Raw genomic sequence first — 27,043 nt, forward strand, 5'->3', positions numbered from 1 at the left:
CTGTACTGTCCGAGCTCACCCTCCCCTGGGTCGCATGTGTGCATCCTGCCTGTGTGTGCTGGTCCTGCCAGCAAGGGCACTGATGGCTGAGCTGCCAGTCTCCATTCCCAGGAGGGCTTGGCTTGATTTATTTGCTGTTTGCTCTGCAGACTTTTATCACACTCTGGCCGCAGTTCCTCATTTGCATGTTCTGCCAGAGTGAGACAGACAAGGGGTCCCACCACAGCCAGGCCATATAGCCAGCCACCAGCACATGGCGTCAAACAGCAGCCCTTCCTCCCATGTCTTCATTTCCTCCGGCAGTGGCAGTGCGTTTGCACCACATTGTGTCACTCCTTACGGGCAAGCCTACTTTAGCTCCCTGACCGCTGGTGATTGACACCTGGAGAGGTTAGAAAAGGCAGTGGGTGTCAAACAGTTGATGTTTTTAATATTCTTAAAAGTAGAGATAAGGAACTTAAGTGCCCACAGGGACCCTGTGTAGGTCCTGTGCATGAGCAGAGCTGGCCGCGGGCGTCTCATCCCAGGAGTGTTTTGTTTGCATGCTGAACAAATGGAAATACCCTCCATTTTCACTCCCATTTTTTCTAAAACGTGACCTCTCACTCTGAGCACCTCTACCTAAGGAAAACAACCCCCACGAGTGACAAGTTTCATCCAGCTTAGTGTCAGGGAGCAGTAGACATGGGTGGGCAAGTGGGAGCAGGTACCTCTCCCCACAGAGGCCATCTCTGCTCCAGCCTTCCTGACTCACCACATGGAGGTGTGGGCTCCAGAATGCTCTGAAGTTTTGAAACCAAAATTCAGGGTTTCATTTGTGACCCTCAGATCTCTTATGCTGTGAACTGATTAGATTCTACCGGGGGCTCAGAAGAACAGATGTTTCCCACTGAACTCAGCCTGTTTGCAGCCTCTACTTTGGCTTGAAGAAGCAACCTTGTCATGCTACAAAACTCCCTTCTCCAGCACTTCTTTGTCAGACCCAGATGCAGCTCCCCTGTCTGTAGAAGACTCAGGCCCACCACCCGTCGTGCCCAGTCACCCACCCCTGGAGGAGTTAAGTGAGACCAGTGTCTCCTGAGAGGGATGAATTCTTCAGTTCTCTGATCAAGCCTCCTGGCTCGTAGAAATTCACTCGGCATCCTGGTTCTGCAGGACCCACTTCTTAAAATACGCCCCTCAGAGGGACCAGAGGAGAAAGGCTATCTTAGTTCTAGGCATGGTCCTTTTTCTCTTTCCTTTCCATGAGATCATATTTTGTCATGAAATCGAGTTAGGAAGGGAGAGGAGTGTTTATTCAGTCACCCCATCGTTTTCCTGGTGTGCTAGTTTGGTTATTAGCATATGAGCGCCCAGTGGACCTTACTTGATACAGACACAAGGGGGCATCAGGAGGCTGCTGTCAGACTCACGCTGTCCTGAGCTTTTATCCATAGCCTCCTCTTCCAGAGACTGTGGACGGCCTCTCAGGCGTCCGGGGTTAGTCCAGGGTTAGTCCAGGACCCGCAGGAAGCTCCCCATAGAGCGAGCCTGGGCTGGAGCGCTGGGATTTCAGAACTGGAAAACCTCACACAGACTCCTCCAACCTTTCCCCTTCCCCTGTCAAAGGCAGAAATGAGGCCAGAGAAATTGAGATTCTCAGTCAAGATCATTTGGGAATCAGTGACAGAGCCAGGCCCGGGAACCAGGTTCTCCCTTTCCTAGCTCAGTGTTTTCTGCATCTGCCCATTGAGATGCAGTGGAGAAAGGAGCACCAGGCTCCCCTCGTCTCCCCGGGAGGCATATGTGTCACCTCGCACAAACACACCAGTTCCTGAAAGGCAGAACTGTTCCAGAGGAGGAGGCTGTGAATTCCTCTCTACAAAGCTTTTCCTTTTTTTTTTTTTTTTGTACTGGGTATTGAACCCAGGGACACTTTGCCACTGAGCCACATCCCCAACCCTTATTTTATTTTTTATACCTTTATTTTATTTATTTATTTTTACGTGGTTCTGAGGATTGAACCCAGGGCCTCACCTGCACTAGGCAAGCACCAGGCTAAGCTTTTTGGAAGGAGTGGCTAAGGCGGGGCTCACGAAGCAAGGCTGAGGTCTGGATCCAGCAGACGTTCCCGGAGCAGAGCCACGTGCAGAAGGCGAAGGCCTCCCGGTGCCATCCTGGTCAGTCCCTGTGGCCCTGCACACATCTGCTGATGAAGGTTCAGTTAGGAAGCTGGTTTTAAAGCAGAATGGAAAGACCCCGCCGCTCCCCGGGACCATGTTGGCGTCTCCCCACCTCCTTCATTCACTGCAGGGCGCAGCTGTCAAGGTGGACACGGTGCTGCTGCAGCCTCACAGCGCCGTCCTAGTTCCCCCTTTTTTTCATCTACCTTAATGGTTCTCAGACTTTATATGCATAGAAAGTACTTTTCAAGTATGCGTGCACAAAACTGTGTTCCTGTTCCTACTGGTGACCGTTGACTTCAGAGGTAATTTCTTCCTGACTCACACTTTGGAGCCTAGGACCCCTGATAGGATTTGGGACACACATAGGGCAGTCCTTTGGATCTCTAAATGAGCATGGCAGGAAGGCACCAAGGGTTCCCCAGAACAAGTCTTGCCATTCTAGCAGATTGCTCTTTTGCATTGTGACCAGGTGAGCAGACTGATAGATGGGTGGATGGCTGGGTGCTGCGGAGATGGTCTATACAAATGTCATGAAAGCGTGGGACACGGCTACAGCGGTGACTGTGGCGTGGCCTCAGGAGCATGTTAAGGTTGACTTGTAACTCATTGTGTGACAGTATGTAAAGACATCAGCTTCACTCTGATGATGGTTCCTCTTATGCTGGGCCGGACATCTCCTTCCTGGGCCCTGTCTTGTTCCCTAATTTTTATAATCACTTCTTTGAAATAAAAATCTCAGCGCTCTGATTCGAGGAGTTCACTGAATGACCGAGTCAGAAGCCGGGATGACCTCGACAGGTGAGAATCCAGAGAGAAAACAAAATAGCCCAGTAGGAGAACTCTGAAACTCTGTCCTGGGGCCACACTTGCTGAGTTCTGGATGAGGGATATGGGCTAAGTGACTGAGTGACTGCTTTTTTTTTTTAGTTGGTTGGTTGGTTTTTTCCTGGTCCTGGGGACAAAACCCAGGACCATGTACATGCTAAGCCGCACTTTACCACTGAGCTACACCCAGCAGGTGCCTGTGTGTTGAGGGAGCTGACCGCAAGACAGAGATGTGCTGGCGCTTTTCCCCACGGCCCCGGCCCTCGCTGATGCCCAGCAGCTTTCCTGTACCCTTGTCTCTGCCTCCCACCTTGTCCTCTGCCATCTGCCTGCTCTGCTGCCAGTAGATCTTTCTAAAACAGAAAACCAGACTTTCTTTTTCTTTCTCTCTCTCTCTCTCTCTCTTTAAGTTGGTTCTGGGGATTGAATCCAGCGGTGCTTTCCCACTGAACCACATCCCCAGCCCCTTTTGATTTTTTCTTTTTCATTTTGAGACAGGGCCTCACTGAGTTGCTGAGGCTGACTCTTTACTTGCAGTCCCCTTCCTCAGCCACCTGAGCTGCTGGGATTACAGGCGTGCACTGCTGCACCTGGCTCAGCCTTGTTTCTTCCTGCCTAAATTCTTTGCCCCCCACCACCACCCCAGTTGCCCTCAGGATATAACCTTGATTCCTCAGCAAGGTCCTGTGTGATCTCAGGAAAAGCGCCAGAGCTGAGCGACGTGGGAACTGCATTTTCCATTTTATAGTGTTTCATAAGTTTAGCTTTTTTGCCCATGAACTAAAAGATACTCTTAGCATTAAAAGGAAAGAGAGATCTATCTTGTCCCAGTTTTTTCATCCTTTGTCTGATGGCCAAGAGCTTGTCATGACTCGTTTTGTCTAATCCCCTGTCTGGCTGCTGTGTGTCCTCTTGAGGGCAGCCTCCCCTGGCCAGAGAGCAAAGCTATCGCATCCCCCTAATAGAAATTTCCTTTTAGCAGGCTCTCATTCAAAAGCCAGCGAGGACCCTTCTTCCCGTGCCCTGCAGTTCCACCGGGAAAGCTTCCTGCAGGGGGGAGGAGCCCTGAACTGTGCAGCAAGCTGTGGGTTCCCAAGGGCCGCGGTTCTGTCTTGGCAGGATGGCTACGAGCAGCTCCGGCAGCTCTCCCAGCACGCCATGAAGGGCGTGATCCGTGTGAAGTTCGTCAACGACCTCGGGGTGGACGAGGCTGGGATCGATCAGGATGGCGTTTTCAAGGAGTTCTTGGAAGAGATCATCAAGAGGGTGTTTGACCCGGCACTTAATCTGTTCAAGGTGGCTGGGGCTGCAGGTGGGGTTGGCAGCAGCCAGACCTGGGATGAGAAATAAGAACAGGGCACTGACCTCTCTGCCCCTCCCTGTCCTTTTGCCTAACAGACCACCAGTGGGGATGAGAGGCTGTACCCCTCGCCCACATCCTATATTCACGAGAATTACCTGCAGCTCTTCGAGTTCGTGGGGAAAATGCTGGGGAAGGCTGTGTATGAGGTAGGCACAGTAGGGAGTGGGAGGCAGCATGGGAAACGAGGTGTGAGAGGACAGGGGCTTCAGGTACATCCATGTCGTCAGCCCGGCTATGGGAACAGCCTGTCATCAGGGTGGATTCCAGGAAAGGGGCGGGAACCAGGGGGTGGACATAAATGCTGGGTTTCTCCATGTGTTGTCTCTTCGAATCCTCAGCAGCCCTGTGTTGTGCTCTGCGTCCTCTTTATTGATGGATGAGAGAACTGAGGCTTGAGAAGCCCTGGTCTAGATAGTGGTAGGAGCAGAATTCGACCCAGGCCAGCCCCGTTCCCTGAGGTGTGGGGGGTGATGTGCCGAGCCCGACTGCCCTGGGAAGCTTGGTCTCTGTTGTAGGAAAGCAGCATTTTATGGGCTTTGATAGTTTTTTGGTTTTGGTTTTGTGGTGCTGGGAATGGAACCCAGGACCTTTCATGCTAGTGATCATTCCCTACTGCCGAGCGACACCTCCAGCCCAGTTTTTAAATCTTTTGTGATTTGAGCAAGTACTGTAGAGCCGTCCGGGGCTCCTGGAATTGGCCTGCAGGCTCGAGTGAGAAGGCTGGGTGTGCCCGTGGTCCCAGGGCTGGGGCCCTCTGTAGTGAGTTAGCACAGGTGAAGCCCTCCCCTCCATCAGTGCCAGCACCCTACCCTGGCTCCGTCAGCACTCACCCTCTTGTCATTAGGAGGAACACCAAGTTTCTGCTGCTCAGGCCCCTGGGGTAAGGCTGTGTTGGCTTCTGCTGGCTTCAGGGGAGGCCCCCGCACAGCTCCTGATCCCTGTCCGTTGACGACAAGTCAGGAGAGCTGCCCGAGCTGCCTCATCTTCCCCATGATTCTAGACCACCACCCTTGACAGCTGGGCAAGTTGCGGGAGAGAGGCCTCATGGGGAAACTGCTTTGACTCTGTGACTGTTCCCCTCTCTCCTTGGACGCTTCTGTGGCCCCAGACCCCAGCCGTCTGAGTCCCTGTGCAGACACCATCCAGTCCTCCTGCCCTGTGCTGGTGGGTGGCCTGGGTTTTCTTTGCCTCTGATTCCTTGTCTGCAAAATGGGAGCAGTTCCTCAGTGGCTTCCCATCTTAAAAACAGACAGACATTAGAGGCCACCTGGGCACATGCCATGACTTTGCTTGTAGCTGTGATGGACCCCAGAATCCAGGCTAGCCAAGAAGCTTGGCCTCTGCCTTTTCTGAGCAGCCTCCCCATGTCCCAGGCCTCACCTCTGTCGCCTTCTCCCTTTCCTCTGACGGTCACAGCAGTGATGAGATCAGTTAGACAGATCTCATCAGGTCATTGTCACAATCTGAGTGACCCTACCTTCTGAATCTCTGCAGTCCACATGCCTCTCTCCATTCCTTTCAGCCGTCGTCACAGTTCAGTCTGTACACGTTTTCTTGTGACATTATACAGTGGCTGCCCAGCTGTGTCTCTGCCTCCTGTCCTCCTCCAGTCCTTTTCCTACATAAAGTGCAAACCTGTCACTTCCCTGCTTAGAGCCTTAGAGATAGAACACAGATGGCAGTGAGCTTACAGGGCCTTCCTGTCTGGCCTCGTGGCTGCCCTCCCCCCCAGGCAGGGCTGTGGCCAGACAAACCCACACTCCACCCGGGGCGTGCCTGTGGCCTCACCCTAGGGCCTGGCGCTCCTCTAGGCCTAACTTAGAATCTCCTCTTCCTGGAAGCTTCCCTGCCAGCGTCTGAGAGCCTGTCTCTGTGCCCTCTGCCTGTGCCCACGGCCCTGCTCTGTCCCTGCAGCTGCAGAGAGCCCGGCAGAGGTTGAGGCTGTGCTTCGGTCCTGTACTGAGAGACTTACTCTGAGCCCATTCACAGTGAGAAAGCCGACACGCTGGCCTGGTGTGGCCGAGCTGGGATCTCATCCCTGGGCTGTGTGGCTTCAAAGCCTGCACTCGTAGTCCCCAGGGGCCCTCAGCTGTGTTTGTTTAACGATGGGGAGGCATAGCTCTCCAGTTGAAGACTGAGGTGGGACCTAGAGATGCCCTAGTCTGGTCGGCGAGTCAGAATCCTGGACAGTGAAGTCATAAGCTTCGTGTCTTTTGCCCCACAGGGAATCGTGGTGGATGTGCCCTTCGCCTCCTTCTTCCTGAGCCAGTTGCTCGGGCACCACCATAGCATCTTCTACAGCTCCGTGGATGAACTTCCCTCTCTGGACTCAGAGTTCTATAAAAACCTCACCTCTATTAAGGTTGGCGCAAAATGGAAGGAGACCCTCAGAGTTATACAAAAGTACATACAAGAGGAAGTGAGGGGAAAGGGAAAAATAATACAAGGGGGACAAATGAATGTCAGTAGAGGGGGCAGAGAGAGAAGAGGGGAGGGGAGGGGGGATAGTAGAGGATAGGAAAGGCAGCAGAACACAACAGACACTAGTATGGCAATATGTAAATCAATGGATGTGTAACTGATGTGATTCTGCAATCTGTATATGGGGTAAAAATGGGAGCTCATAACCCACTTGAATCAAAGTGTGAAATATGATATATCAAGAACTATGTAATGTTTTGAACAGCCAACAATAAAAATTAAAAAATTAAAAAAAAAATAAAAAAAAAAAGATACAGAAAAAAAAAAAAAAAAAAAGGTTGGTGCAAAATGGCCGGTGACTGAGCCAAGCCCCCAGGGCTCAGCCTCACCCTGTCGTCAAGGTCTCTCCCTGTAGCTGCTGGGGGCCCCACTTCCTCTTCTGGCACCCCCTCTCAAGGCTGAGACTCAGCTTCCTCCCTCTGGGTGATGAGTGGCCCTCGCTCCCAGCTGGGAGCAGCCACGGTTGTTAATGTTGCCCTAGCAGCACCTCAGGGAAGGCTTCTGGAACTCTTCGAGAGGCATAGGGTCCTTGACTCTGACATCTCCCCTTCTCTGTTCCCTTAGCGCTACGATGGGGACATCGCTGACCTGGGCCTGACACTATCCTATGATGAGGACGTCATGGGTCAGGTAGGTTGCCTTCCTGACTGGCCTCCTTCCTGCCCTCCATGGGCTTCCTGAGACCCGCCCAGCTTGTGTTTCCCTCAGAAAGACATCCAGGAACCAAGGTCTGCCCATTAGCTGGTCTCTTGTCCCCTCCCACATCCCTTCTCCCACCTGGTCAGGTGGGAAGGCTCCCCCTTTCCTTCCATGTGGACCTTGTGTGCTCATCCCTTGGGGAGGTCCCCACAGAGGTGCTACTTTGCTCATATGGCATCTTAGGGCCATTCATAGGTGGCAGAAGATTCCCCACGCTTAATGTTGCTTTTCCACGTTGACTGGCCACTGCAAAGGGAGCCTTATGGCCTGAAGCTGGGAGATGCCACCAAAGAAGTGTCTCCAGGAGCAGCCCTGTCCTTGTTTGCATTCATCAAGAGGAACAGGAAATCGTGGCAGTGGGCTTGTTCCTGCCACAGATGCTCCTTTTGGCTTGTCTCTGAAGTAGTGTCCAGTGGAGACACCTGTGAGGCTCTCTGTGCACAAGGTCTGAGGGCTGCTCTGGAGACACACCATGAGCTAGTTAGTGCAGAGCTGGCTTCTTGGACTTGAGGCTTGTGTCACCTCAGAGAGGTCACATTTTGCTTATCTTGCAAAAGTATCGTCTACCAAACATGAATCCTGACTGGACTGTGGGAGCCTGCACGCCCACCCTCCCCGCAAAGGCCCTGAGCATGCTGCTGGGCAAGGGCCTGAGAAGCCTGGGAGACTGGAACCCTGGTTCTGTGTGTTGACCTCCAGTCCCCACAGTCACTTGGCCACTGAACCCTTCTTTGAAAGAAAGAAGTTGCTGTCTAACAGAATGATTCTCCCAGCTGGCTTTCAGTCGGGGTGTTCCCTAAAACCCTTCGTGGGAAACAGGTGAAACGTGACCAAGAAATTCAACTGTAATATGAACATGAAGATGAGAACCACCTAGAACACAGTGCCTGGAGGGGCTCCCTGTAGGCCTGTGTCCCCCCTGGACTTTTTCCCATGGGCATTTTATGAATATTTTTTCACACCATGTATACTGGCATACCGTCTGTTTGTCCCTTTTCAATAAGTATACACTCACCATATTTTTTAATAGCTGCACAGTATTCCCAAGTATGGTTTACCAACATTGACTTAACATCCTGCCAGGGCCCACCAGGTTTCCCTCTGTGACATGCTGCAGCTTTCGTGCAAATATTGAAAGATCAGATGAGAAGAAACCTTTTATATTGCCCGTGGAGTTGATGTTTAGCCTGAAGGTTTTGTGAGAAATGATCGCCACCAAACACCTACCATCTTAATTCCGTCATTATCATGGACTTTGGTGTCGGGCCCTTTCAGCTTTACTTCCACATTAGAAATCTCTCTAGTAATCACTCCCATCTTCTCCCCAGCTTGTTTGCCATGAACTGATTCCTGGAGGGAAGACCATTCCTGTTACAAATGAAAATAAGTGAGTATAGCAATTAGATTTTAAGGTCACCACTTGAAAAGACTTCATTCTGGCTCTCTGGGCTTACATGAGAATTTATTAAGATAGATTGAAGTAGAAGGAGGCCATAAATATCATAATGGAATTTACTGGTTACAGTTCATAGGCCAGAATTGTATTAAATTCGATTTGCAAAATAAGAATTGACGATTTATTTTTTGCGGTAGCTCTTCTAAGGTCAGAGGCACCCAGGCCATGGCGTTGGTGGGAGTGTGATGGTGACCCTGGGTGCAGTCAGATGAGTTCTGAGGCACACTCTCCTGATCCTGGAGTGCACAGATGCAGGGATACCTTGGAGAGACAGCTCACACTGGAATGACAGCCTGTGACGGTTGTAGGAAATGCTGTTCTTAAGAAGACGCAGTGATGAATTCAGATGCAGCAGACACGTACTTAGACATGGGGAACCGAGGGAGAGCTGAGACCCCGCAGCTGTTGTCTCAGATAACGTGCTTTTTAGGAATCTGTCAGAAATGTCAAACCTTTGGGTCCCTAGAAGCAAAACCCCTCAGTGCACTCTCGTCCACCCAGCCCTGTTCTTGCCTAATTAAACAGTGGGACCTGCCAGGAGGAGTAGACGTCGGCCCTCTTGTCAGTCTTTGTGCCAGCTCAGCTGGGATTGAACTGTTAATCTGGGCATGAGTCTCTTCAGTGACAGGTGAGGGCTCAGTCCCACCTGGTGAGTCATCTGGATCAGATGGCTGTTACAGCCCAGTGTTCCCGAGCATCCTGTTCTCTCAGATTGGGTGCTTCTGTCAGTCTGCATGTTTGGGGAATTTTTTATCTCAACTGTCAGAATAGTCAGAAGAACAGACACCTGATTCATCATGATTGAAATACACCAGCTTTGCCACTTGGCCACGGGGCACCAGTTTGAAAACTTTGAAAGAACCAAGAGCCCAGGTTGAAGGGACTTCCCTGGGGAGGAGACTGGACCAGACTGGAGCGTCACCAAGAGCAGGGGGTCCTGGTCCTGCCTGCACGCCACCTGTAACCATTTCTTGAGAGGGCTACCTGAGAAATGTCTGCCTACAACAGCTTCCAGAACGTCTGGCTGAAAAGAAAGACTTGTCAGTGACAGCCATGGTCACATAGTATGGGTGTGGGGTATGGCCCCCCAGGGGGCCACCTTTGCTGGGAGCCATAGCATAGGGACCATGGTTTGAGCTGTGTGTACACGTGGCGTGCAGACGCTGGCCAAGAAGGTAGGTCTGTACAGGCTGAGTTGGAGTGAGACTCCTCCCTTGCTGTGAAGCCTAACGTGAAACTCATTTCATAGACTCCTGTGTTCTAAGCCTGAAGCCTAAGTCAGTCCTGCAGACTGACCCAGAAACTTCCCCTGCTCACTTACTGGGTTTTGAAGTTTCCCATGCTCCAGCCCTCACCCGCCCCAGAAACTGAAACAGTATCAGTAGCCTGCTTCACAGACTGCCTGGGAGGAGTGGCAGTGATAGGAAGACTCATATTTTAATGTGTGAATGTTCAGGTGTGCTACCAGATTTTTTAAAATAGGAATGTTTTCGATGTCATTGTCTCACACCTGAGCATGATGGGGCAAAACCAATTTATTTGAACTATAGTTACTTGGAATTTGTGAGAGTCATAGCTGGGCTGGATTCATGTTCTTTAAGCCCTGAGTCACTGATGCCAGCCAGCTTGTTGGAGACCAGGTGTTCATAAACACCAACCCGTGAGACCGCCTCGACTGGGCAGTTGCTCTGATTTCCAGGTTGAACTGAGGTGTAACTTGACTGCATCTGTGGGAAGCATCCTGTGGGTCTGCCTTCTCATGACTTTAGACTCTTGGGCCGGATGAGCAAGTTTGCACTAAGGTTTCAACATGAAACCGTCTTTCTCTACTTTAAGGTTTGTTGGAGGACTTAATCATATCATACTCGGTTGTGTCCAGGAGGCTGAGATTAAATAGAAGTCCAAAAAGTACCTTTGGTACAAAAGGACCCTCTTCTTACCTGTGAGAATCTCACTTCAATTCCTGATGTAGTGGGAGGGGCCTCCGGGTGAGTGAATGGGAGCATGCCCTTGGGTGCACTCAGAGTGGCACAGAGTGTACTGTTCAGGAGAACTGTCACCATGGTTGTCACTGTTACTGGTCTGGAGAAATGCTCTGGTGTTATTTGTGTTTTGTAAGATGGTTCGGAAATGACCAGACTCATCCTTGAGTGCATTGATTACAGCCTGCCATGTCCTCTAATTCCCGTTCTTTTCTCTTTCTTGTTAACAGAATTAGTTACATCCATCTGATGGCACACTTTCGAATGCACACCCAAATCAAAAACCAGACAGCCGCCCTCATTAGTGGTTTCCGTTCCATTATCAAACCCGAGTGGATCCGGATGTTCTCTACCCCTGAGCTGCAGCGTCTCATCTCTGGTGACAACGCAGAGATTGATCTGGAAGATTTAAAGTAAGGGTGGTGGGAAGGGAAAGCTGAAATTCTTAGGCCTTCTAGAAGGCAAGCAGTTCCTTCACTGGGTTCCTCTTGGAGAGAATTCCAGAGCCCCTTGCCACACCGCCGCCGCCTCCCTGCAGTGGCGGGGCCGCTTTGGAGGAAAGCCCACCCACGTGTCTGCCCAGGTACTGACGATCTCAGGACTTGGCTTTCTGGAGCTCTGGAGCATGGTGTCCTGGGATCTCAGGTGGCTTCCACTGGGCTTCTGGGCTTCTCTGTGCCCATCGAGCTTCCAGGGAGCTGGGGTCACCGAGGCGTGAACTTGTGCTCTGCCGAGGCTTGCTGTGTGGCTGTGCCACTCGCCTGTATTGCCCCGCCAGCCTGTGTTGACGGTGCCGACGACCGCGTGCTGCTGAGCCCTCTCTGGTTGTTTTCAGGAAGCACACGGTGTACTACGGTGGCTTTCATGGAAGTCACAGGGTCATCATCTGGCTCTGGGATATTCTGGCCTCTGATTTCACACCTGAGGAGAGAGCCATGTTTCTGAAGGTACTTTATTATTACCTGTATTTTATTATTCCTGGGGGCGAGGATAGTCTCATAAACCCTGGGCAGCTGATACCAATTTACACTGGAACAGGTGGGATTTTAGGAGGACCTCATGTCACCAGCTCCTCCTTTCCCCAGGCAGCCTACCAAGCAGTAACCAGAGAGGGGTTTAGAGTCGAGGCCTGTGGGACAGTCCCTGCACGGGCCACCAATGTATCTTCTGGGCTCAGGGCTCCCTCTTCCCTTCACCTGCACTGGCCTCGCTGATATCATTTTTCCTTCTTTCCTTTCAGTGTAGAAGTAAATGATGCTTATTATCTTAAGGAAAGACAGACAAGTGATGTTTAAACAGCCCTACAGTCCTGAACGGTCCGGCAATGTAGGATTTTAAATGGTCTACATTCCTGCCTCCCCAGGACGACCTCCATGTCCCCTTCTTCTCAGTAGTGAAACATGTACATGCAACACACTCGGTGTCCCCAGGGAACACTCTCCTCAGTGTGGTATCGGTGTATATTTTGCAAACAGACGGACTGACCTTGGCCAGTTCCCTGCTTCGGTGCCTGTGAACGTTGTGAATGCTCACAGTGTTCCCTCCAGGCCCACCGCACTGTGTTTTGGTAACTGACATCTGCTGAGTGTGGGTGCTTTAGAACACTGGGTGGCACACAGACTTGTTCTGTGTTATGTATGTATATGTTTTTATGAAAACAGAGTCATTGTTTGGCTTCCTGTATTTCTGTCTGGCAGCACACTGTGAACACCTTGCCAGACTCTGGCAGTGAATTAAGTGCCTTGAAATATTTTCCTCTAGGCATTTGGGTCTCAGTCAGTCTTTTGTTTTTAATATTTTTATTAGTTATTGATGGACCTTTATTTATTTATTTGTTTATATGTGGTGCTGAGAATTGAACCCAGTGCCTCACACGTGCTAGGCAAGTGTTCCACCACTGAGCCACAACCCCAGCCCCTCTCAGATAGTCTTGTGTGGCCCCATTGGTGAGGCTTGTGGCACTGTCGCCACCAACTCAAATGGCTGCTGGTTTTCCTTTTCCTTGGTCGGGTGTTCCAGGGAAAGTTCCTTCCTGCCGAGACCTTCCCACCCATTCCATTCTCATTCAGGGACTTGGGACAGAAGGCGGACATGACTCCAGAAGTTGACTCTGGGAGCTTTGGCTCACGTTCCCATGCTTTGGCTTCCAGTGTGCAGGGCTTCACGCCCTTCCTCTTCTGGGGAGAGGACAGCCGGGGGCTCTTTGCTGTGCAGTCGCCGGCCCACACTGTGGGCATGAGTGTGTGTCTGAGTAGCCTGTCACCAGACCTGCGCTGCTGGTTGCGTGTGAGCCTCCCTCGCGGGGACTGCACACAGGCTGCAGAGCCAGGTGGGGGAAATGGGACTTGTTCTCTGCAATGATGGGATTCTGCGTTTTTTTTTTTTTTTTTTTGTACTGGGAATTGATACCAGCTGTGTTTTATCAATGAGCTATACTCCCAACCCTTTTTATTTATTTTATTTTGAAACAACTTCTAAGATGCCCAGGCTGGCCTTGAATTCATACCCCAGCCTCCTGAGTCACAGGGATCACACTTGTGCACCACCGCGCCCAGCTGACTGTGCGTCTTTTAACATCGTTAGAGCCGAGTACCAGGGCCTTCCTGTGGCAGCCAGCCCCGGCTTGCAGCAGGCAGCAGTTCTGCGTCCGCCTGGCTGGATGTGCAGTTGCTGTGTGTCCCTCATCCTTAGCCCAGGACCACCTGCATTCTGGAGGTGCAGTGTCCCTGGAGTGAGGGGATGAGGTGGTGTTGGGAGTGCCTGGGACAGCATGGGGGGACAGCCCGGGAGCACAGCAGTGCAGGCCACATACGAGCAGCAGCAGCTGCTGTGATGGTCTTATAGATAAAACAGAACAGAAATATATTCAAGACCTTTAACTATTTGAAGTATGACGTACATAAAACTGTCTTTGCATGATCTCAGGAATCTCACAACCCTGCATTACATTGTTTAAGTGGTCATATTTATAAGACCCAAACTCCAAATTGGCCACTCAATTTTGGTGTCATAAGTAGCCTATGCCTGTATCCTCTAGAGAAGAGCATTTTGGTCACTGTTGAATTAAGGAGGGGCTAGTTCCCTCACGGACTTCAGGTTGTTCTGATGCATCTGTCCAGACAGGAGCCAGCACGGTTGGGGCTCTAACACAGGTGCTGCTGTCTGGAGAATGCCTGGAGTCCGTGCTGTGGAGGGAAGTGTGGGTGCCCTCCGCAGGGCCCACAGCCAGTGCCGGGTACCCTGTCTGCTCCTCAGCCTTGCTGGCTCCAGAGTCATGGTCCTTCCCACTGTGCTAAGAGCAGATGAGTGTCTTGGAGGGGGGCCGCAGGAGCCCCACTCAGACCACTGTGCACGCCAGCAGGCCAGAGCGTTCAGGTGAGCAGCCCACGGTCTCCTCGTGTGGCTGAGAACCCAGCAGGACACTGAGGGTGTCCATTGAGTGCCATTGAGTACAGCACTGGTACCACTCACACCAGGCTCCCTGTGCCCAGCTCTGAGGCCCCAACTCAGGGGCAGCCACGGAGCACCATCAGTTTCAGCCTGGCCCTTCTCAGTGCTGCCATTGTATGGTCTAAGGAAGGGTGTCAGTCACCATTCTGTTCCTGGCTGCGTGACAATCCCCTTTGAGCCCTGCCTCCTGGGGATGTCACACCAGTTTCCTGAGTGAGAGTTGGCGCTGTTCCTAAGCTCCCCTTAGTCACCCGTCCTCCCAGTGCTGTCTGGTGAGGAGGATTTCATGTGCTTTCATCCCAGAGAGCAGCACCCTGTCGCCCCTCCCCTGGTTCAACAGTGGTCAGTGATGCAGTGACCAAGAGGGTGCACGTGCCCAGGTGACTGGGAGCAGGGGCTCCTGTGCCCTCTGACCCCGTCTTCTCTTGCAGTTTGTGACCAGCTGCTCCAGACCCCCGCTCCTGGGATTTGCCTACCTCAAGCCCCCGTTCTCCATCCGCTGTGTAGAAGTGTCGGATGATCAGGTACCGCAGTGGGGAAAGAGCGGTCTGGGGCGGTGCTCCCTGACCTCCCCCTGGTCTGCTGTGTTCGCTGTGTGGGGCCCTCCCCTGCTCTGCACGTCAGCAAGGTGACGGCTGGGCTCCTGGGAGCTGGTGAGGTTTCACAGGTCTCATGGCCTGAGGGCCAGAGGGCGCCCGCAGACCTAGGCTGCGGTGGGACCCAACTGTCTGGAAGTCGTTTCTCTCCCTTCCTTGGTGATGGGCACCTGGGTGGAGGTGGGGACATGCTGTTTTTAGTGGCTGCTGGTCTGGCCAGGGCTCCGTGTCTGAGGGGCAGTGTGGGTGAGGACGGATGCTCAGGACGTGGACAGATATAGGCTAGCACACCGGCTCCTCTGCCTGCTGGCCATATGTATCTGGGCAAGTGGCCTCATTTCTTTGCTGTTGAAGAAGAGTGGCCTGGGGTCAGCTGCTCTGTGTCGTGAGTCTGCCCACTGTGTGTGTCTAATAGGATCCCATTCCATAAAAGCCCCGTGGCCTCTGGGTGTGGCCACTTCTCCTCATGTACAGTCTGAGCACCTGTCCCTTCTTCATGTAGGACAGATGCAGTCCTCAGCCTGCATACATAAGGGAAAGCTGACGCACGTTCTCGTCTGCCATGGGCCACAGTCCTGATGAGGTTAGGCAGGAGATGTCAGTCTGCATTCAGAAATGTTCTGCTCCCTAGAGTAATTGTCCAGTGTTCTGCTCTTTGAAAATTGGCTAAGTGGTCATCGGCCGGCAGCAGAGGGCCCATTTCTGAGAGCTAAGTCAGAAGGATTCCCCTGGAGCCCTGGGGGCTGGGCCTGCTTCCGGATCCTCAGCCTCTCAACTCGGTTGTCCTGAGTTTGGGGCTTTACCTAGCGCAGTGTTTGCTCGCCCAGAGGACAGCACCCATTTCTACCCCAGTACTCGGGGACTGCCCAGGTCCCCTCCCTGCTATGGGCCCTGCCACATGCCTCTCGACCCAAGACTATGGTGTGTGCTTACAGGACACTGGAGACACCCTGGGCAGTGTCCTTCGGGGCTTCTTCACTATCCGCAAGCGGGAGCCCGGGGGCCGCCTGCCCACCTCGTCCACCTGCTTCAACCTGCTCAAGCTGCCCAACTACAGCAAGAAGAGCGTCCTCCGGGAGAAGCTGCGCTACGCCATCAGCATGAACACGGGCTTTGAGCTTTCCTAGCTCCCACCCGGCCCTGCCCGCCTGCCCTCTCGGGCTCCTGGAGGCAGCACGCCCTGGGAACAGGAGCAACACATCAGGTGACATCGGCCCCCAAACCCTCTATAGCCATGAGGCTCCCCTGTGGCCTCAAGAACTCTAGACGCACAGGGCGATGCTACCAGCGCTCTCGGCGATGCCAAGGAGAAGGGGGTGTGGAGAATAAACCTCCCGATTCTGCCTATGTGGGTCCTCTTTCCTACTTTCCAGGGGCCTGAGGCCCAGGCCTGGTGATTGCAAAGGGGCTTCTTTTTGATAGTTGGGTCTCTTTTGAGTCTTTCCCCTCTTAACCCTCTGAGTGAGCTGCGTGTGGAGCAGCCCCAGGAACTGAGTCTGGAGTGGTTTCATGGGTCTGAGCACACGACGCCCCTACACAGGAGATCCTCTCCTTCCTTTCTGGGAACCCTACTCAGGTAAGGCCTTGCCAAGCCTCTATGCACCCCACAGAGTCTCTGCCCAGGCGCCTGGGCCCAGCTGCTGCCCCAGGAGGCCCAGAGCACCAGGAGTCCAGGTGCTCTCAATTCCCAGCTGAAGCCACACGCCCGCGCAGCCTTCCCGGGAGTCCTCAGCAGCAGGCCGCTGTCAGGGAGCCTCGCTGGCGGGCTCCTGTCCTATGCATTCACCTGGCATCCTGGCTTGGGAGAGAGCCCACTGGCCCTGAGAGCTGCTTCGTTCCGGCACCCATGGCTGTCACATGGCCTTCTTGGCCCAGAGGTCCATGGCTTCTTCCCTGCTTCCCGGCCCCACTTGTTACCAATGAGGAAGCACACCCTGGCCTGAGGGACTACTCCCATCAGCAGGGGCAGTGGCTTTGCTCCTGAGCATCTGGGTCCTGCCGCCCCTCGTCCTCGGCAGGGAGCGCAGCCTTTGCGCTGAGGGCTCGGGAGGCGAGGACATCACTCACCTCTTCACCGCCTCTGTGTGGACGTCCCTGTTTTCTTTCTGTTTCCATTTCATTTTCTTACTTCATTTCCTCTTCCAGCTGCTGTGCTCCTCTGCCTGCCTCTCCCCTTTATCCCGAGAACCTTCTTCAGATCCAGGGAATTGAGGCCGAGGCCCTGGGAGTGGTCTGTGGTGACAGCCACCCACCCTCCCACCTCCTCACGTTCCTCTTGCATCCCCACCACCCAGTTGAAGCCACAGTAGAAGCCAGGAGCACCCGGGCCCTCTGCTCCAGGCGCTGGTTTAGTGCCGACAGCTCTAGGGAGCGCGGAAACCCGCTCGGCGCCATCCTGCACATTGGTAGCAAAGCAGGCACGGCCTTCTCCCAGTGCCCGCCCGCCCCCGAGGGCTTCCGCAGGTGCTGCTTCAGGCCTGCAGGAGCCCCGGGCTTCTGGGGGATGGGCTTCTGGGGGACGATGTGTGCTTCACTTTGGTGAAAAGGTGGTGAGGAATTTAAAGACACAAAGTTGTCATCATGGCTTAAGACTAGTTGGTGATCTCTGTTCCTGTGGACCTGGCGCCTTCGGAGCTGTGCTCTGTGTGTGGAGGTGCTGGGTGGCGTGTCGCCTGCCCAGGGAGACGGGGCCCATCTTGGTTTGCACTGAGAACCAGAGTGGGGGCTTGAAGAGTGGTCCATAAGCACCAATGTCAACTTCACCTGTTTGTGTGACGAGGAGGGTACTTGGTGGTTCCACTTAAACGTTCCTCCTCAGCAGCTGGGACATTGCACTATAAAACACTGAGTCTACTTTTATAGCTGGTGTCACTGGCACCTTGATGGCTCTTGATGGCTCTAAAATGTTGTGGTTTTTTTGTTTTTGTAGGTAACTTATTAAGACATGTCAGAGGCTTTATTAAATTTGTACTTGAGCACATGATGCCTGTTGTGCTTTTTATCCAGCTGGGTGCCTGGTTGGCTCAAGACAGGGTGCTGGGCCCCGGATGCACAGACATCCCACGTGGCGGGAAGACACCTGGTAGGAGCGTTGGCCCCTTGTCCTGCCTGCCCCCAGTTCTGCTGGCGGAGTTGACCCGTGCAGAGGAGCATCCTCAGGGCCTGTTCCTCTGCCTCCTTCCCGAAGGCCACCATCACCCTGGACTGGGTGTGTGTCCTTGCAGTGACAGTAACTTACAAAAGCTGAAATGCTTGTTGAAAAAAAGTCCAGACACCTCAGGTGCAGGCGGGCTGAGATTTGGCAGCCGCTCCCGGGAGCTGCCCAGCCAGGCCCGCGCTCGGCCCAAGGAGCCTGTTCTAACCTGTGGCTTTCCTGACTCTGTTTGGGTGGCTCCTCCCCTCACCCCCCTCTGGATCCCAGCAGCTCTGGATCCCAGCGAGTTCTTTCTGCCCTCCCTGGCCGGGGAGCACCTGAGGACTGAACACCCGGGCAGGGCCTCGAGAGGCAGGCAGGAAGGCAGGCGCCGCCCTCCCCAAGGAGTGTTCTCCCACAGAACATCAGCACCTGGTGGGAAGTGGCTGCAGAGCCCCCGACATGGCAGCAGCTTCCAGTCGAAAGCCCACCTCTGTTCTGTGATGCTGGGGCTTCCCTTGCAAGCCATCCCTGCAAAGAGGAAGTTTGTCTTCATAACTGGGGAAAATGAGTGGGGTTTTGTCTCAATATGCTGACGGGACTGTAGTGCCTCCCAGCAGCCAGGCAGAACACAGTTTGAGACCCGCTGGCCCCGCTGTGGCCTGAGGTGGACGTGTGGGCGAGCAGGTGGGCACTCTGGGAGCTTGGTTAATGCATAAATCCAGGGCACCCTTAGGTCTCAGGATTATTTCCTGGAACTTCTTAAAACTTCTTAAATTCACCTTAAAACTTAAATCACTCTTCAAACTCCAGAATGACTGAGAGACTCTAGAAAATGGTTCATTCCGTGCACTGGGCCTGGAGTCGGAGAGGTGCAGACCTCCTCCCCACTCCTGGTCCCACGACCTGCAAGCCCAGCTCAGTGCTGTTTCCTTATGTGGAAATGGGCGTCTTGGGCCTGATCAGGAGCCCTGGAGTTTGATCAGGTAAATGTAAGACTGCCCAACTCAGTTCCTGGGCCAGACGAGTGTCTCCAGGACCGTCTTCCTGCCCCTTCTCCCTTCAGGAGGCCCCGGCTGCCGTGGCCCTGTCCATCAGGCTCTGACCACGCCTCCAGGGCAGCTCTCGTCGCTACCCCCAGCCACAGCAGAGCAGTGGAGAAAGTCCTCTGTGTTGTCTCCTTGGGATTCATGAGGATGGAGGGACGTCACACCCCTCCCTGCACCGCCCAGGGCATCATCTGAGTGGACACATAAGCAGGGGCGCTTCGGCCCGATGCAGGCTCGTGCGGCCCACCCTCGGGTTAGATTGACATAGAAGATGCTGAGCTGAGGCCCAGGCTGGACCCCCTGCTTTCCAGCCCTTGGAGCAGGGGTCAGAATGAAGTCGTTTCCATGTTGTCCTCGTCTGCGCTGACATTTGTTAAGACGTGTGCGTAACAGCACGCTCTGGCTCCAGAGCACCCGCTGAGGGTTCAGGTGCGCAGGCCTCGGAGCAGGGCATCTGGAACACCCGCAGCTGGCTCCTGGGCAGGCCCTGCTCCTTGGCGCTGCCCTTTCCTCTCCCATGAGCAGGCCCAGCGGCAGCCACCATGCGGCAATGCTGTGACAGCAGAAAGGGCCCGAGAAGCCCAGGCTGTGCTATTGGTAAGCCGCCAGTGATCGTAGCTGCCAATACTGTCACCAGTACTGTCATCACAGGGGCCAAATAGACATCCTCTCTGCTTTGTTTTTCACATGCCTTGGTGGGACAGCAGGACGTCCTGGGGAGCTTCTGCCGAGCTCCACTCAACCCCAGGTTGGTGGGTCCCCTGTGCCTTAGCCCTGCTGTGCCCTAAGCTCCCAGCACCTCTCCTTCATGCTTCTCCAAGCCCCTGGCAGCCAGTGGTCCTGGGGCCCTCGGGAGGGGAGCAGGGTCCTGGGGCAGTTGACAGACCTCCCAGCAAGGCAGCAGGACAGTCCCCCAGTGACCACGCCAGAAACCCCATGCTCCAAGGTGGCGGTGGAGGAGGCAGAGGCTTGAGCCCCCCTGCTGAGAGTTCTGCTCCAGATCCACAAATGTCCCTGTCCCAGATCTGTGAGCAGGGCCGCAGCAGGCCGCCTTCTCTGAGGGCCTCTTTCTAAGGCTGGTGCTTTCTGGGCGAGGGAAGTGGACACGGAAGAAAAGAAGACACTCGTCTGGGTGGCAGATGATCTTAAAACCTCCATGTGCTGGAAATGGGTGCCTTGGCCTCCAGGCCTCGGTGTGTGAAGGAGGCTGTTCTGAGGCAGCTGCTCCGCCCGTTCAGGAGCCGACCCTCCTGCAGCTCCCCTGGCCAGCCTGTCAGGAGGTCAGCGTCACCAGAGCTTGTGCAGTGCCAGGAGCAGGACCCCCAGGCTGGATGGCAGAGGGGAGAAGGCATTGGGGTCGCCAGTAAGGAAGCGCGGGTGGGCGGAGCCTGAGGGCCACCAGGGGCAAGGTGGGCCGCTCCTCTCTGGCCACAAGAGCCCTTCCTGCTTCTCTCTGGTTCTTTGTCCCTAAGGATCTCTCCAAGGCCACCATCTTTGCAACTCAAGCCTCATGACCAAAAAGGGACCTCACTCACTGCCTCCCCGTGACCAGAGGTCCTGGAGGAAGTGTAGGGGGCAGGCAGTGACTCTGCCCCCAGAGGCCCATCTGCTGGGAGCTTGGAGTCCTGGGGTTGTGTCACACTGGTGCAGAACATGGCCTGCCCAGGCTCATGGGACAGTCCTACTCTTCCCAGTACGGCCAAGCCCCCAGTCCCCCTCTCTGGGGTGTTTGGGGCAGTGTTGCTCAAACACCCAAGGGCACCCGAGTCACAGGGCGACCCCGGCTCACTGGGATCCACATGCGACAGGCTCGGTGCTGCTGGCCCGGCGTTCTGGCTGGTTATTCAGGAACCGGGGATAAACCCTGAATGTGGCTCAGTTCAACTGAGTGACCCTGGGACAGTTTCTAACTCCCAGAGCCTTATTTCCTCAGTATTTGGTAACAGCACCTGTCCGCTACTGCACAGCATGGGGTAGTGGTGGAGATGTCCCTGTGGACTCAGCCAGGCTCCTCATCTGAGGAAAGGTGAACAAGGGTCTCTACTGGCTGGATGCACAGCATACATCTGTCATCCTGGTGACTCGGGAGGCGGAGGCCAGAGGATCGCAAGTTTTCATCCCTCAGTCTGAGTTCACTGCCTTGGGGAAGGGTCTGTGCTGGACGTTGGGGAACCCGGGGTGCCCTCTCCAAGCTGGACTTTAGAAGTCAATGGAAACAGGCAGAGAGCCGGACTCTGGAGAGAGCGGTCCCCCTGGACAGGCAGGCGAGTCTAGAGTTGGGGCAGGAAGACACGCTGTGACGCTTTCCTGTTGGGATTACAGGCGTGAGCCACCGCACCTGAGCGTCAGCCTCACCATCCTGGCCCAATAATGCTGCCCCATGGCCAGCCTTGACCTGTCCTGTCCACCCAGGACCCTGCCCCAAGGAGGGAGCAGCACCCTGTGTGGGGCACTCAAGGGCTTGGCGTGCCGCCTGCTGATGGCTGTGTCATGTCACAGATGGTGCCAGATGGGCTGGGCAGCTGGCAGGAGTCCCAGTCAGGAGCCAGCCCAGGGAGCCCAGGCTCGCCTTCAGTCATCCAAAAAATGAACATGGAGGCCTCCCCACTCCAGGCCGTGCTGGCTGCCAGGGCCGCGAACACCACAGGCACCAGGGATGGCATCTGTCGTCAGGGATCCCAGAGGCAGTGAATGGCGAAGCCTGGGTCCAAACCCCGGCCTGCTCCACTGAGACCCCTCACCTGGTGTCTGCTGAGTGCCGACAGAGGTGACGGGCCTTCTAGGCAAGGGCCAGCTGGGGCACAGTCCGGGCTGCTCTCTCCCTTGTCTGGAGCCCACGGATCTGCAGCGCACCCCCGACCCGACGGCCCTTGGGAGGGCTGCTAGCCACCCGCATCACGCCCATGTTTCCCACAGGATCTCAAAGGACTTGCCGAGGACCCCAGAGCTCTGGTCTCCCGTGTCCTGTGAAACCAGGAGAGGTGGCAGAGGAGCCGTGGTCCCCAGTTACTCAGCTGAAAGGCCGGGTTGGACTTGGGGTGTGCCTGAGCACAGGGCCCCCCTTCTCTGCTGCACCCCTCCTGCCCACCCTGTAAATCGTAGCGGGTGCCAGGAGGGACAGGGACCCAGGAGGGACACGGTCGGAGTCCACTGCAGACTCCGACTTCTCTGACTTCTCTGCTGCACCTGGGAACACGGTTCGTTGAAGGGGACACCACAGGGGTCTCCTCTATGAATGCCTTGTCCCTCAGCCCCCAGGCACCGTAACAGTGACAGTGCATGTGCCACTGCTCAGTGGCCCGAGTCCCTGGCCTTCCCTCGTGGTTGCTAGAACAGTGGTCTCTGGTGAACGGGCTGGGTGGCCTGTCCCCGAAGCTCACCACGTGCACCAGGAGGGGCTCAAATCATTAAGCTGGATGTTTGGACGCTTGCACCCCAAACCTCCATGAGGGCCTTCTGTTCAGATGGGGTACCCGGCTGCCGGCAGCTCAGCCCCTCAGAAAAGAAATGTATGGGCAGACGAGGGCTGGAGGCCAGGCCATGGGCAGAGGGCCGCCAGGGACCCCGGGGAGCAGAGACAGAGGCTGAGCTCAGGACAACCAGTGACCTGTTCTCCCTCAGCGCACCCAGGAGTCTTCAGAGAGAATCCGGGAAGACAGGAGCCCGAAGGTGGGATCTGAGGCCATTCTTTTTTTTTTTTTTTTTTTTGATTAACCTTTATTTATTTACTTTATATGTGGTGCTGAGAATCGAACCCAGGGCCTCACATGCCCTGAGCCCTGTGCCGTTCTTTCACATTCATTCTGTAAATACTGTTGGGCACCTGCCCTGGGATCAGCCCTGCTCCCTGACACTGTCCAACCCAGAGCCAACGCCGCCTCCCTGAACCCTCCCAAGTCACCCACCTGTGTCAAAATCCTCAAGTCCTTTCTTACAACCTCTTTCTAACGCCCCACAGTTCCCCTTGACGTGTGTGTTTTTTGGAAAAGATACTATGACTCTTCACCTACCAGGTTTTTCTTTTCTTTTTTTATATATATTTATTTTATTTTATTTTATTTATTCTGGTTCTGGGGATTGAACCCAAGAGCTCAACCACTGAGCCCCATCCTCAGCCCTTTTTTATGTTTTATTTAGAGACAGGGTCTCACTGAGTTGCTGAGGGCCTCACTAAGTTGCTGAGGCTGCCTTTGAACTCACGATCCTCCTGCCTCAGCCTCCGAAGTTTCTGGGATGACAGGGCATGCACCACCACACCCGGCCAGGGTTTCCTTGGTGGTCTTTGACTGGAGGGCATTATAAACTGTAAACCCAAAAATGTCCCCCTGGAAAAAAGTCCCCCAAAATGCTGCCACCTCAAGTGAAGGGAGTTGGAAGTGGCTCCTCATACAGCGGGGACAGCACCCTAGGGGCGGTGTCAAAGCAGCCAGAGGGAGGCAGCTTCTGGAATGGCCACCCAGGGAGGAGACTGAGAGGGCAGAGGCTGGACGGAGGTGGGCTGGGGCGGGGGCAGCACGCCATGTCCCACTGGCTCGAGTCTTGGATCTGCACGCTTTCCTGTAGAGTGTGACTCAGATATTGAATTATGATGGTGAGCTCATCAGCTGCCTCATTAATTAGTCAGATTGGTAAGTGTTTGGCTCTCAGAGATCTATGGCCCTGATGTGGCACCTCAGACCGCTGAGAAATTGCTCTGTTGCTAGTTGGCGCTCTTGGGGAGCCTCGGGCTGGGAGGGCCATTTTTAGGGGTGGGCTTGGAGGGCAGTCTGGAGTACCCTGCGTCTCCCTCGGGAGTCTCCCCTCCCTCAAAATCAGTAGGGCTTTGCCCCAGGGATGCCGAAATGTCGAGAGCTCGCCACTTATTCCAGTTCCTCCCTGTGAGGCCGTGGCAGGCATCACCACTGGGTCACCAGCCTCCCTCCTGTGACATCAGGCCCGGCCTGGGGCTTTTTCAGCTGGAATCGGTGTCTCTTTCCTTCCTGGGATAAGCCTTTCCCTGCTCCCAGCAGAACAGAAGAGACAGGAAGCTGGGGGGAGGGGGGTAAATCTATTTTTTGTTTCTTTTTAGTTCTACATGACGGTAGAATGCATTTTGACATATCATACGTACCTAGAGTCTAACTTCCCGTTCTTGTGGTTGCACAGGATGTGGAGTTTCCCAGGTTGTGTGTTCATATATGAACATGGAAAGTTATGTTCGATTCATTCTATTGTCTTTCCCATTCCCATCTCCCCTCCTTTTCCCCCATCCCCCTCTGTCCCAATCCTGTGAACCTCCGATCTTCCCTCCCCTCCTCACCTATTGTGAGTCAGCATCCACATGACAGAGAGAACATTCAGCCTTCGGTTTTTTGGACTTGGGTTGTTTCACTTAGCATGATAGTCTTCCGTTCCATTCATTTACCAGAAAATGCCATAATTCAATTCTTCTTTATGGCTGAGTAATATTCCACTGTGTATAAATACCATGTTTTCTTCATCTCTTCATCGGTTGAAGGGCACCTAGGTTGGTTCCATTGCTTAAATATTGTGAACAGAGCTGCTATGAACGTTGATGTGGCCGTGTCACTTTAGTATGCTGATTTTAAGTCCTTTGGGTACATGCCAAGGAGTGAAATAACTAGGTCAAAGGAAGCTGGATTTTCATAGAGAAGCCCGGATGGAGTGCTGGTTCTGCCACATGCTGATTGCAGCACGTTGGGCCCATAGTCTCCCTTCAGGGTGCCTCTGTGTCTGGGGAACTCATGATGACCCTGCAGGATGAATTAATATGACAGTTTGCCGTCTACTCTCAAGCCACAGAGGGGGGAGGGCGGGGCAGGCACTGCACAGTTTGCTGAGAAGCTGGTGTGACCACTCCCTGGGGCACCTCCAGGATCATTTTCCTTCCCTCCTCTGTTGCCCTAGGGTGGAGGCCAGGTGGCCAGCTGTCTCCCTTGCAGCAGGCACAGAGTTGCTCTCCAGCCTTCCAACTTTGGACAGTCCCCTGGCTCTGGCTACTGGAGAGTCCCCCGTCCATTGGGCAGAGGTGGGGAGCCTGGGGGACTCTATCTTCCAGAGGCTCCTCTTATGTCTCCAGTCATCCCAGGGAGGACAATGAAGGACTTACCTGTGTAATAAACACAAAAACTTGTGTTTATTACACAGGTAAGTCCTTCTCAAATCTAACCCAATCTCATAGTACAAAACTTAAAAATTTCAGAAAAACTGAAACAGGCTAAAATCCCCCGCAGTCACATCCCTTAGAGGTGAGTGTCGTTAACATCTGGAAAGGACCCTGGAGATCTTTCTGTGTTTCTATATTTCTCTCCCAGGATCTGGATGATGCTTAGATCATTTGTCACCGTTCTTCTGCACTTCAGGGCTGGGGCCACTCTCCCATAGCGTCACCTTCCGGCACCACCGTCTCCAGTGGCTGCTGATGTTTCCTTGTCCTTATTCAGGGCTTTCCTTCATGAATTCTCCCGCACATTTCTGGGTCTTTCGTTCACGTTGCCAAATCGCCCTCCCGAGCTCGGTGCCCATCTCGGTCCCCCTCAACCAGCCGCAAGGGCCCGCGATTCTGTGTCCCCAGAGTTGCCAGGTGGAGAGCCGCAGGCTCAGACCGCTCTCCAGCTGCTGGGGTCCTGCATCTGGACCCGAGGCCATGGAAATCAAGTGCCCTCACCCCCTCCCCAACTCTGAAAGTCAGTGGCCCGGCTGGGGCGGGGTCCCCAGGCCACCTGGACGGGTCACCCGCAGCCCCACCCTCCTGCCTCCCACGGCCCGGCAGGCTGTCGCTCCTGCAGGCCCCGTGGTGGGACACCAGCTCTGAGTTATGGTGACGCTCATTCCCCCGTACAGCTCCCACGGAGTTGACAGATGTCTCACGTCTGAGGCAGTCATGCGGCAAGAGGCTTTGGGGCCAATCCTTCCCGTTTCGACAGTGGGTAATGGAGGCGAAGCCATAAATTTTATAAACAAGAATAAACGACCCTTAGCAGCATATGTCTGCTCGACCCTTCCAAGGTGATCATAAATACAGGCACCTGCCAGCCAGGGAGGGACGTGGGCAGTGCAGATGGCCAGCGACGGCGGCCCACGACCGGGCCTTGGGAGCAGCCGGTGGGAGCTGTTTGGTGGGGCTGGTCGGGGACAGGTCACCTTGTGCCCCCAGCGTCCTGAACCAGCCGGATGTCTTTGTGCTGTTTATTCAGGCAGCTCCAAGGGTGCCCTCACCCCCTCGCCATCAGGAACTGGCACTTGCTTCTCATCTCTCCACCAGGCCCTCCTGGCACAGGGGGTCTCTCCTGGTCCCCAAGTTTGGCCTTTTTCTTGCTGTGTGGCAACAGCCAAAATGCCATGTCTCTGTGCCTCAGATTCTGAATTTGGGACACAAAGATGCTGATGTCCACTTGAGGGGGCTGTCGTGGGGAGGACGTGCCAGAGGGGGTGGCTGTCAGGGTTTGCTGTGGTCGGGGGGTTAAAAGCTCTGTGTGTCAGGAGAGCTCCAAAACTGCCACTGGTCTACGATGACATCGTCACAACCATCATCATCACCCAGTGGACATGTGGCTTTGGGAAAGCCTCAGTTTCCCTGCCCCTCAAAGGAAGGATAATTGTACATGGCCGTGCAGAGCTCTGAGGAATAAGACACATAACCCAGCTCTGCCAGGGGTGGCCGTGTGACCCTGTGGTCCCAACTGCTCAGGAGGCTGAGGTGGGAGGATCGATGGAGCCCAAGGGTTGATGGCCAGCCTGGGCAGCATAGCAAGGCCACAACTTAAAAAATGAAGAAAAGGGGAGAGGAAGAAAAGGGAGGGGAGAGAGAGGAGGAGGAGGAGGGGGAGGAGGAGGAGGAGAAA

The 27,043-nt window shown here is 54.3% G+C and overlaps 1 protein-coding gene across 11 annotated transcripts in view; it reads left to right on the forward strand.

Moving 5' to 3' along the window:
- Positions 1-17,997, forward strand: part of Ube3b (ubiquitin protein ligase E3B) — a 52,514-nt gene extending 34,517 nt beyond the window's left edge. For 10 of the 11 annotated variants that reach the window (XM_015500275.2, XM_048785006.1, XM_048785009.1 and 7 more), the window contains 9 exons: positions 4,110-4,286; positions 4,389-4,499; positions 6,578-6,715; positions 7,399-7,464; positions 8,862-8,920; positions 11,202-11,384; positions 11,807-11,918; positions 14,853-14,945; positions 15,953-17,997. In XM_015500275.2, the coding sequence (XP_015355761.1) occupies positions 4,110-4,286; positions 4,389-4,499; positions 6,578-6,715; positions 7,399-7,464; positions 8,862-8,920; positions 11,202-11,384; positions 11,807-11,918; positions 14,853-14,945; positions 15,953-16,144 (1,131 nt within the window). In that variant the 3' untranslated portion in view covers positions 16,145-17,997. The remainder of the gene's footprint in view (positions 1-4,109; positions 4,287-4,388; positions 4,500-6,577; positions 6,716-7,398; positions 7,465-8,861; positions 8,921-11,201; positions 11,385-11,806; positions 11,919-14,852; positions 14,946-15,952) is intronic. The other variant, XM_048785012.1, reaches the window with a different exon arrangement.
- Positions 17,998-27,043: the final 9,046 nt, after the last annotated feature.

Source organism: Marmota marmota, unplaced genomic scaffold (assembly GCF_001458135.2).
Source record: "Marmota marmota marmota unplaced genomic scaffold, marMar, whole genome shotgun sequence".
NCBI classification, from domain to species: domain Eukaryota; kingdom Metazoa; phylum Chordata; class Mammalia; order Rodentia; family Sciuridae; genus Marmota; species Marmota marmota.